The sequence below is a fragment of the Micromesistius poutassou genome (genome assembly GCF_964030765.1).
Source record: "Micromesistius poutassou genome assembly, chromosome: 19".
NCBI lineage: Eukaryota > Metazoa > Chordata > Actinopteri > Gadiformes > Gadidae > Micromesistius > Micromesistius poutassou.
In genome coordinates, this window is record NC_140289.1 from 9,615,878 (window position 1) to 9,630,871 (window position 14,994).

General features: G+C 46.0%; 1 protein-coding gene across 1 annotated transcript; it reads right to left on the reverse strand.

Moving 5' to 3' along the window:
* Positions 1-162: 162 nt before the first annotated feature.
* On the reverse strand, positions 163-14,377 carry fntb (farnesyltransferase, CAAX box, subunit beta). Its single transcript, XM_084483675.1, has 12 exons — positions 14,170-14,377; positions 13,454-13,518; positions 12,413-12,485; positions 11,990-12,081; positions 9,270-9,416; positions 8,651-8,734; positions 7,965-8,051; positions 7,523-7,652; positions 5,189-5,321; positions 1,575-1,686; positions 1,172-1,286; positions 163-768 (listed from the first exon to the last, which is right to left on the reverse strand). The coding sequence occupies exons 1-12, from the start codon at positions 14,266-14,268 to the stop codon at positions 616-618; spliced, it is 1,290 nt and encodes a 429-aa protein (XP_084339801.1). The 5' UTR covers positions 14,269-14,377; the 3' UTR covers positions 163-615.
* Positions 14,378-14,994: the final 617 nt, after the last annotated feature.

A 14,994-nucleotide genomic window follows, 5' to 3' on the forward strand; every position in this document is an offset into this window, starting at 1 on the left:
ACCCCGCACACACACCCCTCCACCGGAAGTGGAGCCCCTCCGAGCGTTCATGAAGAGGTTGTGCTGTGTGTCACTCCTCATCCTCCCCAGGATCAGGAAGACTTGGCAGCGCAGGAAGAACATTCTCACCTCATTAGGGTTTTGCACAGGGATTTTATTTTTTTTAGAATTGCCTTGATGCAGTGTCCAGCAGACTCTGCACACCACAGTTCACTACATTGGATATTATTAGTTTCTGAGCATACATTTCACACCTCAGGTCTAATCACGTCGAAAGCGCTGTCTTCCGTGACCTTTGTTATGTGCCATCACAAGACCCTACGTACAGCCTCACTTTCACCCGTCTAGACCGTGCGACGTTTAGAAAACAAAGCAACAGGGCTAGCAAAAAAGTCAAACGCAAAGACGTCCCACCAAACCCCTCACCTTTTATTCCAGCCAGTCCTAGTCCTAACCCCCCCCCCTAAAATCCCCAGACCCATATGTCTGTTGCGTCACCACAGTCGGCCTTGGTGGTGCTATGGTCTGTCCACATCTACTGGGAGACCATCTGCAGGGTGAGGACAGGTGGAGCTTGCATCCACCGTTGACGCCCGCTCGAGGCTCCGCTAGGCCCTACGACAGCTCCCCGTCGGTGGCGGGGGCCGGCTGTTGGTGGCTGCTGGAGGAGGGCGTGGAGCTCTGGCCAGACACGGGCAGCTGGTGGAAGTGCTGCAGAGCCTGGGCAACCTTCTCTGGGCAGATGTTGTACACTGGATGGGTCGGCGCCTTGGAACCCAGGAGGAGATGAGGAAAAAACGTTGAGGAAAAAGTTGCATTAGATCAGTGCAAAGTAGGCTCATCTTATTCATTTGTCAGCCCTAAATAACAGCCATATTAAATCCTACATTTACTTCAAATGAAGCTAAAAAGATGTTTTAAGAAGTAGAACACACACATAATGCACTGCAGAGCGACTGGTTGCTAGAAAGCTGGTGTCATATGTTTACACTAGAGTTGCTTAATTTCTCAACCAGATATATTTGGTTGTCTGCCCGTCTCACATTTCTTTGATGCAACCATGTCTCCAACAGCAACGTCATCACTCTCATTCACATTTCTACTGAATTATTTTGCAGTTGTATGTCAACGTTTAGGACCAGCCAGAACCCAGAGCTCCACGGCGCCTCACCAGTCGGTTCTCCTCTTTGCCCAGGATGAACTCGCGGTGGAGGTCCATGTTGCCAAAGTGCTGTGCTACAGAGAGGCCACTCAGGCAGTAACAGGTGTGGTAGAAATCTCTGGACCTGGAGGGAGCGAGACATTTGTTGAGTGGATTCAAAAAGCCTTTGGTGACATCATGACGCTCTTAAAAAGTCAAGAGAATACAAGAGAAAAACCTTCAAAACCTTAGCAAATGCTCTGTCTGCCACTTATTATTTCACTTTTGAAGCCATCAATTCCATCGTAATTCTCTCCCTACCGGAGAAGAACATTGGGGTGACATAAAGCAGCGCTGTCGCCACACAAATAATCCCCAGTCCTTGGGGGGTGGTGTGTGTGTGTGTGTGTCCCAGATGGCGGTGGGTACTGACTTGCCAGGTTTGTCCAGGAGCCCTCCGGCTGGGTTCTGGCAGCACAGGAGGATGTACTCCTGCAGGGCCTGCTGCTCGAACATCCACCTCTGCAGACTCAGCTCCGACTCACCTGCACACAGGGGGGGCGAGGCTCAACGTCAACTCCAGACTCAGGGACAATCGCTAGGCTGGCGTCACTTGTGCAGTAAAACCTTCTCAGGCGCTTTCTTATTTTTTCATCCCATGAAATGAAGCACACAGTAGTAGCCCCATTACAATCTTTATTGAAATAAATTCAAATATCTTGAATAAAAATCAGAATAGTTTTTATCATCTCAGGTTAAATTGTTTGCACTTAATTCAATGTATCCCACTTTTTATTTTATTCCCTAGCTACAATTGTTGGTTCCTCTTGGTGGTAAACCCCCTAGGATATGCAAATCATTAATTCAAAGATGCCAATTTAATGGTAGATATGCCCTTCACAACATCCAGCTTTAGTATGGTCAGCCCTTATTCATAAAGATGACTTTGGATTGGGGCGTTGGACTCCTTGTGGTGCAGGTTTGAGGAGCCATCCTAGACTTCGTCCTTCACAGCTTTAATAATCAGTCGTATCAGTTTAGGCGCCATTAAAAATGTCTTCCACCTCTACCTTGGCCTCCACTTTAGCACCTTTAATTAAGACTTGTTTTCTCCATGCTCTCTGTAATTGACACAGTAGCGGCATGAAATGCTCCTGAGAGTCGCACAAAGATGATGTATTTCCAAACGTTAGAGTTATCCACAAAATATCACCTGCATCTCATCTTTATTCGTTATTTCCAAGTCAGACATTTAGGGAACAGCCCTTGGGAGATTGCATTGGGTTAAATCCCCGTCATAAATCCTTAATCTCCAGGATCTATAATTAACTATTATCTCTCAGTGATGACAGCTATAAAAAAATGAAACCAACAACGGAGCCAGAGTTGGAGTGGACTTTGCTGAGCAGTGGTGGGACATGGCAGTCGAAAAATCCCCTACAAGCCCAGTGTGCACCGGACTTGGGCCAATACAATCTGTAGCGCTGTACAGCGTTCGCTAATCCAAGGATCAGCTGAAACGTCTGAAACGTTCCCAGACAAAGATGACGAGTGCGACCAACGTTAAACCTTCTTTTCATGTCCGATCACGTACACCTCCTGGAAGGGTAACTTCACTATTAGCTCAGACATACTTCCAATAAATGTTCTCGCTTGCCCACACACGGCAGTATGTGGAGCTCCTAATGAAGGGGTGTCATTCTGTGTCGGCTTTTACGTCTTTATTAGCAAGACGTCGCCTCTTACCACGCTGGAAGTCAAGCATACTCTTGAGGGGCAACTCTGGAAAATTTCTTGATCAGTGGCGACACTTTATGACAACTCTATCAGTATCGCCATCCGACTCAAAGTATCTATGCTTTGAGCTGGAATTATGTAGTGGATGTTAATGGACTGCTCTCTGCAAAATGATGCCTTGCTTTTCAATGAGGATCTCAGACTGGCACACTCAGATTGCCCCTGTCCTTTTCTTCATGTCACGTGGATGATACTTTGGCTTTACTGGTGCAAACGTGTCAAACTTGTTGTCCTAGTTTGACAGAGTCTGCTACCGTCTCATGAGACCAGCGTCCTGGTCCTGGTCTCTGATGGTGTACCTCTAGGCCGGCTCTGGGCAGCGTGAAGCCTGGAGGTGTCCACACATTGACTAAATCTGGGTTTCATCACAACAGAGATTTGGGTCTGATGAAACCAAACGTATCTCACCACAGTCCTTGAGAAACACCCTGAATGTGAGTCAACTCAACAGGTTGTTTTGGTTTGTTTCAGGCCAGACACCTCCCTGGCCATCATACATTGGTACCCAACACCCAAGAGTTGTGTAAAGCTTGCCGTATAGTTGCCAAATACAGATATTGGCCAAGGCCCGGTTTTCACGAAACCTTCTTGCCCGTGTGGGGACTTGGGTCAAGGGGGTGTCATAAATACTTTGAGACTGTAATGGTAATTAAAGGCTATACAAATAAAATTGAATTGAATTCTTAAAGCCTTCTTAACGCTACTTCATTCGTAACCTCTACTTAAAGTTCTACCTTAACATCTTGCGTGTTTCCCGAAAGGTTCTTTGCTACAAATCTCTTTTGTACGTTGTTCGTTGGTAAGGTTGGTCTGAAGCGCTCGTAGAACCCTCTTAGCTCTACCGTAGTGATGTTTCAGCTCCTGATGCTAGTCGCCGCCACTGCCACATTGGCAATGTTGTGTTTCACCAATATACAGTACAGTAAATATACACTACAGCAGGTGAGGTCAGCTCGACTCGCTTCCAATAATTTCAAAAACTCACAGCTTCAAAAAATTTTTGCATTTATTTTACAATTCAAAAATGAAAAAAAACATCTTCTAAATTAAGGAAATGTAATGGGAAACGAATAAACCATTATAAGCAACGAGTGAACTTAATAAGCGGTCGAAAGACTTTTTTTAACCACCGCCTCTTTCCCTTGACGGTGCACAAAGCCCGCACACAGAAAAGTAGCAAAAAGCAAAGCAGTCTCAGCATAAACAGTATTATATAATAGGCTAAATAAACGATTCAAAATGTAGCTTTCATTTCAAAATGTCTATTTTCATAAATAATAAGTCAGACACCTTTGAAAAAAATCTATAGCCTAATTTGAACGGCTGCGACAGATGTAATTAAGGATGTGATTGCCTCAATCTCCTCTGCTGTTTCTATCATTTCTATATTTTTATTAAATCAGTGTAGGCTATGCTATGTTTGCCCATGTTTAGGGCTACTAGAAGGATTTTGAGCATGTTTTATTCGCAAAGACTAATATTTTTTAGAACACTGTCATGCACCTGCACAGTAAATGGAAAATCAATCTCTGAGCAATCGTTTTTGGCACGTTCTTTCTGGACAGCGCCGTTTACGAATGACGTAAGGAGTGTTTCCTAAGAAGACTCCTAAGAGACTGTTCGGGAACCACGCCAATAGAGGTAAACAACTTTGATAAGTCTAAACGTAGGCGTCTTAGTAGCGCGCTAAGAGTGGACGTTATCGGGAAACCGGGCCCAGTACATGTGTTGAGGGACTGTTGCATCACCACTTAGTTCCCTGCAGTGAACGCCATCATCCGCAGTTGGCCTTCAAGGTAGGAGCAAAGGCTTGATCTTGACTAGGGTTTTAATCTGTGCAGAATACCTTTACTTTCTTTTTGGTTTTTGCACGGTTTCCAAAGAAAAAACATTCCCTTTCATACCCTGTCATGGGTGTGATTGAGCTCCTGCCCGTATCTTTTAATCTGCATTTGTTGCCCCATGAGGAATTCTTCTATCCAGCAAAAATCAACAGAAATCCCAGCCAATTTCAAACAAAGACACAACAGAAAAACCTGTTTACGCGTGGATCCCTCTGAGACACTCCACGAGATTAAAGTAAAGAGCTCTGTTAATAGACGAGAGACTAGAATAAATGAATCAACGCAAGACTTGGAAGTGATCTCCTGTGTGTGTGTGTGTGTGTGTGTGTGTGTGTGTGTGTGTGTGTGTGTGTGTGTGTGTGTGTGTGTGTGTGTGTGTGTGTGTGTGTGTTTTAGGCAACCCTACCGTCCCTGAAGAAGGCCCGATGCAGCAGGGGCAGGAGCCCTGCCTGCCAGAAGGAGTAGCAGCCGTCCACCAGCTTGTTACAGCGGCCTTGGAAGCCTCCCTCGTAGCGCATCTGTCTGCTGACCGTCCACCGCTGCAGGGGAACAATGACGCAGAACACCATCAGAGCCCGCCCTCTCAAAGGGGGGAGAACCACACCCAAGGCCCCTTCTACATGGGCTGGCATGAGACGAAACACATGCCACTGCACGCATAACCGCTTATTGACGGATGTGGTCACCTGGTCACCTGCTGAAGTGAAGTGTTTTTTTATTTAGGTTCATGGATTTCAAAGAAAAATTGGTTTTCCTTTAAAGAGCAACTTGCTGTAGGCATCCCCGGTTATGTAGGGAAAATATAAATAAATAATTTAAAAAGTACTGTATATATTTTCTTTTACTGAAATACTGGAATTTTTTGTAATGCAACATGCAAATGCAGACCGAAGGACTAACTGGGACATTGCCGACGGGAAGACAAGAGCTAAAGGGGATGGTTCAGTGCAGTCGCTTAGTCGAGAGCGCCAAGTCTGGAGACCACTTGCATCGTTTCATCCCTGTCAGGGCACACAGTGTCGGCATAGACGGACAAGAGGATCTTCCTATGCTGGAGGATGGTGAATGAGGGCCGGCTGGAGAGTAAAAGAAACGAGGAGGATTTTTGCCATTTTTGTTGCTATGGAAACCACTAATTGGCTCCCATTCCACTCCGCATGGCATAGATTGGTTGAGCATGAAATATGATTTTAAAACCAGCTGGGCTCCTGTCTAATGCCAGGCGCATATGATAATATTTTAGATGATTTAATGCCTAATAGCTGGCATTGTGGAGTACAGGAGAATAAAGAACAACTATTTATTATTTTATGTTATGTTATGTGAAATACATTTATGGTCATTCAAAACCGAGTTGATTAGCATAATTAGCAATAGCATTTCTTTGCTGATTGCTTAATGTTCTGGGCCAGGGGAATCAGGGAGTGAGTATATTGCTTGTTCCCAGATTGACTCGCTGAGCAAATTCAAATTGTGCTCTCGCGAGAACTCTGGATATCCAGGGTACTTCTCTGTAGCACTTTGAGATTCCAGTAAAAGTGCAATACAAATAACATTTATTATTATTATTATTAGTATATTATTATATCTCTGTGGCAAAGCTGCAAATGAAAGAAGAAAATAATAGCATTTGTGATTGTCTCACCCATTGCCATAGAGATTTTTCCACAATTGTCTCATTCTTTCACTCATTCATTGGTTCCTCCATGTCCTTAATGGAGGGAGTCTAACAGAACGCCGCGTTCATCAGGGATCCGGCGTGGGGAGCGCCTGACTCACGGGGCCGGCAGCGGGAGCCATCTGCTGTGAGATGTAAATGCGCGTGTGACGGCGTGTTTTGACACATCGCAACACCTGTTCTACATCTGACGGCAGCCCGGCTCTTCAGTGGGCTTCAGAGAAGGTAGCCATGAGCCCACTGTCAGGACACGCACCCCTCACCCCCGTCACCCCCGCCCGGGGCAGAAACAGCCCTGATTAGAGTGTGGACACCTTGGACCGCACTGCGCGCAGAGGGTCTACGTGTGTGAAGGTTGATTACAGCCACTGGGAACAAGGAGGTTCATCCACTTTGAATTGGAAGAGGTAAAAGATGTGAAGAGGGATTATTCATCACTCGATGGAAGATGGAATCCATTGATTTAGCTCAGAACTGGTCAGTCTTATAAATCGCTCATGCTGTTGGAAAGATTTAGCTCCCCTCGTTTTGAAATGCTCCCTTGGTCGATGCATCAGAAAGCCTTAAAAAACGCTAGGTGTGTGTCAGCCTTGTGTCCCGGTCAGACATAGAGGTCTGCTGTGGGCCGCAGGGTTGTTTTTGTGATGGTATCACCACTGCAGGGTTATTGCCTTGGCTTCAGCGCTGAACCATCTGTTAAAAAGCACCACAGAGAGGCAGCATTCTTGCTACCGTAATATCACACAATATTCCATGTTAAAACAGGATATTACAGCAGGATTTTAACCCTCTCCTCCAAACTGCGTTATCAATATCATCTGACATTGAGGAAATCAACGTCAGATAAGGCAACACGGAGCTGTAGATAGGTTTCTATCTGGAATGGGAACGAGGTTAGCTTCCCCTGTAGGCGGTGGGTAAACAGAGTCAAACTGTTATTCTGGTTGTACGCGTGAAATGTATATCGGCCATCCAACCCAAATAAACCCAAATGAAACGGGGTCATATTGCTGCATGTTTAGGAGGTTGCAGAGCCAGGTTAGTGCTGGGTTGCGTGCTCACCAGCAGGGCTTTCAGATCCAGCATATGCTCCTTGCCCAGGATGACCATGGCCGCTGTGCCACAGAAGGTGTAGCCGCCGTGGGCCTCCAGGCCAGGCACTCCCCCCAGACCGCCCTCCCAATTCTGACACCTGCGGAAGGAAACAGAGTCACAAGCTCATCACGGTGTGGTGCTGAAACATGGTGTGAGCAGGGTCCGGAGAAGGGGGGGGTAATATTTTTGAAAGACTAATATATTTCCCATGTTTATTGTTGCTGATTGAGTCAAGAGCAGGAATACCCACTACAATATTAAGAACGAACACCAACGGTAAAAACAAGTCCAAAGAAAGAGTGATGGGGCTGTGGGGGTACACAGGACAAGATGAGGCTGGGGGAGAGAGAGAGATACGGCCCGGTTGAGTGAAATAAATAAATAAACTGAACGGAAAGGCGGGTCTCACCGTAGGATCCAGCCCGGGGTGTCCTCAAAGAGTTTGGGCGTGAGGATGTTTGTGAGCGAAGCCACGGAGGCTGCGCAGTACGCACTCCTGTGGAGGAGCAGAGGGACCAGCGTCAGGAGACTCTGTCCCCCAAGGGGCCCGGCAACACAATACACTGGGTAGAACTGGTTTGGCCTAATATGCTTATTGGATGCCTGAATGCCTGTATAGGTTGTTTCCATAACCTCCATGGGAACAGATCCAAAGCATCCATTCATTCACTGTAAATAACTACAAAAGTATCAAATTGTACATGAGAATAAAAGGTTAAATGTACTGCCTGCCACAACCATATGCAAACAAGAAGTGTGCATGTGTATATGTACGTGCATGTATACATATACACGTATACATATACGTGTATATGTATGTGCATGTGTATAAAAACATTTGACTAAATCTTATGAATGAAATGTATTGACGTTTGTGCTGATGACTGAGAAAGGGGAGTCTAATCTGAAAGCAGAGGGAAAGGACGCAGCAGAGAGAAAAAAGAAGAAGGCAGGACAACAACGTGTCTCAGCAAGAGCGAGAGAGAGCACATGAGAGAGTGAGAGCGAGAGAGCGAGAGAGAGAGAGAGAGAATTGGCATCCCTTGGGGGGGGGGGGGGGGGGGGCTGTGTGAAACCATGGCGATAGGCCTTCACCTGACATCCACCTCGCCGCCGACATGCATCACAAAGGAGCCATCTGGCTGCTTGACAGAGCGCAGGAAGTCCAGCAGCCTCTCCCTGGACACAGTAGGGTGGAAGACATGTGTCATAAGTATACAAGACATTTGTATTCAAAGCCCCAGGCACAGCTTGTTTATATGCCTATTCATCACCCACATTCTCAATGGAACCAGGATTTCATATTCCCATTGAATGTGCAATATCCCAGCCTTTGAGTTATAGTGCCATAATGTTTTACGCCCATGTTTATTTTATGTACATTTGTGGGTCGATTTATTTTGTGTGTCATGCGTTTAATCCTGACTGTATTTGGGGTTTATACGTGTACTTGTATATTATATCATCACTTTTCGGAGACTTCTTTTTCCATCACGAGCAGAGCAAACTGACACATCTTTCAGGATTAACAAAGTACTCCGAACGGGCTAAACAACAAACAACACTGTGTGTCTGCCACTCACGCGGCGCTCGCCCTGTTGTCTGGTGGTGCGGACGACCAGCATCCCCAGCCTCTCACCTGAGGCTCTCCGTTCTGGACGTTAACCCGGACATTAACGTAAGGTGCTGGTCCGGCGACGGGGCAGACCCCTACCTGTCTATGATGCCGTAGGCCTCCTCTGTCCCGATGATGCACAGCGCGTTGACGGCGGCGTAGGTGGGGGCCAGGTGCGCGTGCTGTCTGGGGCCCCCCGCGAACCCCCCCGTTGGGCTCTGGCAGTGGGCCAGGAACTGACACACACTAGACAGGGGGTGGATAACGGGAGGCTGTGTTACTAGGAGTGGTGTGAAATCAAATGCTTTAATCAATATGGTGATCGGATGACATGTCTCGCATCACCATGTAATGGGCATTGTGGACATTCCTAATAGGTTGTTGGCAGATAAGGTCGCACCAGTGGAGTGAACATGGAGGCAGGAAGTGTTCACTGGATGTACATACACTGCATGTAAGTTAAGATACACAGTATGTTTCTTGGAGGTTGACGGTGTGTTCAACCCTAATGTTTTCATGATATGACGCTATCTAGCAAGGTGAGCAGCTAATGTTTTTGTTTACCGTTCCAACCCATCCTTAGCATAGGGATTGGAAGCTAAAGGCATACATACACTCACCCTGGAGAACACTCGCTGTCCTGTTTATTTGTTCCCCATCCAGGAACCGAGCCACACATGAAAAGGAGATATGCCACCAGGCTTTTGAACGCCTTTGTTTGATCTCAGGTGTAGCATGAGTTTTCTATTACAAGGTACAAGGATTTGTATTTTCTTTTTATTTGTTTGTTGAACATTTGGTTCCACATGGTTTACATTAACAGACTAAAGCTGCTCTGCGTTCTCCATTTCACGCCCTCCATCTGAAGTTTGCGCGACACGGGTGTCACATGACCACTAACAACCTATTGTTTTTATTTCATTGAACGTTCATTTTGTTTTGCCATTGAAGCGTGTTACAGTAAGGTGGATCTGTTTTCTTTACGCCATTGGACATAAAGAACAGTCTACTACAAGCATAGCCAAGTGGGAAAACATTTCCCACTTCATGCAAAGAATGCAATATCAGCTCATAATAGGTGACATATCTTAATACATACACTAGGACACAGATAATGAGAGAGCAGTGCAGCTTTCCTCTCTCTCATTAACTAGCCACACACTGCACACGCGCTCACATATGAAGTTGGGTTCCATCCACAGTACCAGAGATCAGATAAGAAGGTCACAGTGGGCGGCCTGGACTTGTGTGTCCAGACGCCTGGCGCAGGCCAGTGGGAGAGCGCCCGCATGCACCATCTGAAACACGCTTTACTCCCTCTTGGTGCTTTTAATCAATCAATAAAAACCAACCAACTCGCGCACCCCCCTCCCCTTCTCAACGGGGATGAGCACTCACAGATCACAGAGGACCCCGTCGACATGTCATGTTATTTCGCTGTGTGTGTGTGTGTATATGTGTGTGTGTGTGTGTGTGTGTGTGTGTGTGTGTGTGTGTGTGTGTGTGTGTGTGTGTGTGTGTGTGTGTGTGTGTGTGTGTGTGCGTGCCTGTGTACTAAAGGGACGTGCGCAGCCGGTGGGTTGGCACGTCTCTCTCTAGGGGTTGTAGTGACCGCGAGCGGCTGGGAGAGGCCAGGAGCGGCTGCCCGTGGGTTGGTAACCTGGCAGCACGCAGCCTCAGCTCTCCCCGGGAGCAGGAGGCTCATTAAGGGCTGAACACGCTTCTTTGAAAGCAACACGCAGAAATGCCCTCGCCTCGATTTCTGTCCCCCCCCCTGGGTTAATTCAGAACCGGCTTTTAAAAAAAGATGACTCCACACCTCCAGTTTGGCAACACGTGTGTGTGTGTGTGTGTGTGTGTGTGTGTGTGTGTGTGTGTGTGTGTGTGTGTGTGTGTGTGTGTGTGTGTGTGTGTGTGTGTGTGTGTGTGTGTGTGTGTGTGTGTTAATATAATAATATAATAATAGCAAATGTCATCACAAGAGTCAAAAGTTATTAGAGTGCTTCCTTTTACAATGATCCATGATCCAAATATTTGAATTGAGCTGCAACATCAAGCAGCAAACGTTATTTTTTTGTACTTGATAAATGACTTTATTTATTTTTGGTCAATCGACTATTACACTATTACTCGACTGATTGTTGGGACCCTAATCTAAAGTCTGATTTGTGAGACCCCCCACTACCAAATCCTACTCCAGCCAGGCTGCACCTCACACAGCCCTGCCCAGGCCCCGAGGAGATATGTGGCTTACAGCAGCACAATAAGACAAATCGTTCTTTTGTCTGCCCAGGTCCGAACAGCGTCTGACCCACCCGCTGGCTGGGGCGATAACTACAGTCCCTTTGTGTAGATCCTAAATGTGGCCTCATCTGTGTCCCACCAACCCCCCTCCCACGTTTCTTTTGCAGGAATTACTTTGGATTGAACTTGACTCAAAATAAAAGGTTTGAACTGCAACGTTTGTGACCCCACAACACCACCCTCATGACTAGATATGCAATGCTGTTGACTCAAGAGTGGTGGGCTTCTTAATATAATTTAAAACAAAAAAAAAGGTATACATGATCTTTGAATGAAGTTCAACAGGCCACTCAGGGAATAACATAATCTCTAGTCTACAAAATAGAGTGCATGCAGACACGCAGTATTTATAGCTGGTGAGCTATGTCTGTTATAGACTCCTAGACAACTCACCGACTTGAAGAGGAGGACCCCTACAGTGGCACTTTTTATTGAACCCAGGTTACCTTAGATAACCTTATGTTCTGTGTATGTGCTTGTACACGCATGTCTGTGTGTGTCTGTGAGACACTTACTCTGAAGCCACAGCAGCAGGAATTGGTTCCTCCAGCAACTCCAGACTGTGAAGAATCCAATAGCAAAGCCATGGTCTGCTAGCATCCAGACACTGTAACACACACACACACACACACACACACACACACACACACACACACACACACACACACACACACACACACACACACACACACACACACACACACACACACACACACACACACACTTTAGAAAAAGTTTCAGACTTGAGGGATTCTCATTAGAGTGAAATGTTGCAGACTGAGATGAAGCAGTGATAAAAGGGACAGAAAGGGGTTGGGCTGAGGCCCAGACAGAGAGAAAGGGGCCAAGCTCAGAGTGGGAAACAAATAGGTCCGATCTTTCTAGACTAATTCATTTCTGTAGGTGTGAGATTCGACGGCGTCTTTGTGGTGCCGTACCTCGTAAGCGTCGGAGAGGGTACGTAAACCTTTCTTGAGATACTGGTAGTGCTGTTCCCGTAAAAGCGTTGGCCTGGGGGTTACGGAGAGACAGACAGTTTGTGAGTAGGCTCTGTTGGGACAAGTGTATGGAGCAATAGAGACATGAGAAGAACAAACACATTTGCATACACAAATCAGTCCTCCTCAGCGATTTAAAGTGAATAATTGGTATGCAATAAAAAGTAAAAAGGAATTGGTCGATTGATAGATTGAGATCTACTTATATGCATGGCCATAATGATACACACATAATAAACTGGAGATTGTTAACCCTTAACGGGAAATTGCAGTAAATATAGATTGCAGAATGCAGGCAGTGGGCTACCTAATGAATAGACAAATGCAGGTAATTTAATGTGAATAAAAGGCCTGGTCAATTGTGTAAAACTGGCTAGGGCACAAAGTCCTCGGCACTGAAAGGATTGCTTTGAATTATCTCTTAGGATCTACTTTGACTATTTTAATACACTTTGGGGAAATGCAAGCATTTCACTTTCACTAGCTTCTGCAGAAAGACTTGCTCATCATAACCACACGCACAACGGTGGCTCATGGGGATGAGTCATTCAGACAGCTGACCACTCCTCTATCCCTCCCCTCGGCCCTGATCCTATTAGTCACCTGCCCTTTCCATGCAGCACAGAGCTACCAGCCCTGTAATGAGATCCTACCTATACATTGCCGGGCACGTCAGTGATCAGCCGCCGTGTCATCGCTCTAGCTCTTGCACTTACTCAGACAATCAGTGTGAAGCGGTAGTCATGACAACAGCTTCGTCAACAGCACCTTCCATTTCCCATAGTTGAAAAGCAATATTGTTATGGGCTGGGAAGTGTAGTTGGTTGAACATATGAACTGCTATTAACTGATCGGGAACAACCGACTATGAATTTTGACTAGGGGTATGATGGTCATGTTACTATTAGGTCATGATCTACAATATTTCATTAGTTTTGTGGTTAACTTTAGGCCGATACATTCATAACAATGAGTACTTACTCTGGTACACTGTGTATTTGCTTGTAAACACTTATGACTTCTTCAATGTTGCGTTCAACTTTTTTCTGGGCGGGGTAAATAAAAAAAGACAGTCAGCGTACGACAAGACAAGCTTTGACAATAAACATCACCAACATTTATAAATCACGTCAGTATTTTTCAATGGCACATTTCCCAGTTGTTCATGAGATAACTCTTTTCTGTAGTTATATATACTCTTTTCTGTAGTTGTAGTTAAAATACCATTTCAAATGTACACTTTGACTGTTGCTTTGATAAAAGCGTCTGCCGAATGTAATTCATCTCATCGACGGAGGCTCAAAGCTCTTGGTGGCTTTTCGTCAGCATCACGAGTGTCATGCCACCAAAAATGACTAATATCTTGATCTGCGGTGTGCTCAGGAGAAGATTATCTTACGAACCACACTGGGTTGACCGCTCACGTTCAGCAACAACAATCGTTTGCTTTCCTAAGTAATCTTGTTAACCCCCAATCATACAAGGTTACTCTGGGTAATCGATGGCAAGCTAGCACTTGTTTTATTGCCCCACAATTATTTTAGCTAATCCAAAATACCCAGAGGATTACACGTGTTTGACATCTAGAGGTTACTCCTCACAGCTATCAAGTGGGTGTGATCAACGTGATCGTGAGCCATGCAGCAGCCCTCACTCTTAAGTCACTGTTATGGCTTATCCTCCCACTCATGCCTCACCTGCTCCTCTGAAGTTACTGTCTCCACTCCGTCGTCGGGGAACAACTCTGCACAATGGTGTTCATTAAAGCAACGCAACGTCGGTGGTGCGCTTTCCATAATAGATAGTGAATTAAATTTCGTGGTTGGTGAGATGACAACGCTTTCGGTCTGTGTTGGTAGTTTTTATTGGATAGCCTTCTCCGTTACTATTCACTTCCTCTTAACATTACAGTGGGCGGGGTCTGTGCGCGCACTGACGCTTTAGCCGCTACGGCAAGCCCGAAAGAACAAACCGCTTTTGGACCAAACAAAGTCACAATCCTAAATGCACAGCGCGTTTGAATATAACCAGGCAACAATAAATGCCTTTACCAAACACAGGCAGTGGCAGTTAGAGTGGTCAATAGTGGTCAATAGTGTTCAAGAGTGTTCAATAAATAATAGTTATTAATAATTATTTTGAACTTGACATGCCACATCATGATACAACTACGTGTGCCTGCGACGTGCGTCGGTACGTGCGTGCGTCTATTATTGTGCGTGCGCCGGTACGTGCGTGCGAGAGGGAGGGGGGAGTTATTCCTCTCAATCCCCACCCAGCGGTGTGTGGATGCTGCTGCGAGAAGAGCAGATGCTGCTGAGCGGACCGCTGCCACCGCACCCACCGGAGCCCAAGGTGTGCTAGATAGCTGCAACATTCCTGCTTTGTTGTCCTCCGATACAGTGTCGCTCATCAGAAGAGAAGCATATCCAGTATGTTTGGCCATAACGAACAAAGACACCGGCCTGTTCGCAGTTGAGTGGGATACGCGAGGGAAGGGAATGTTCATTCATTTTACATAT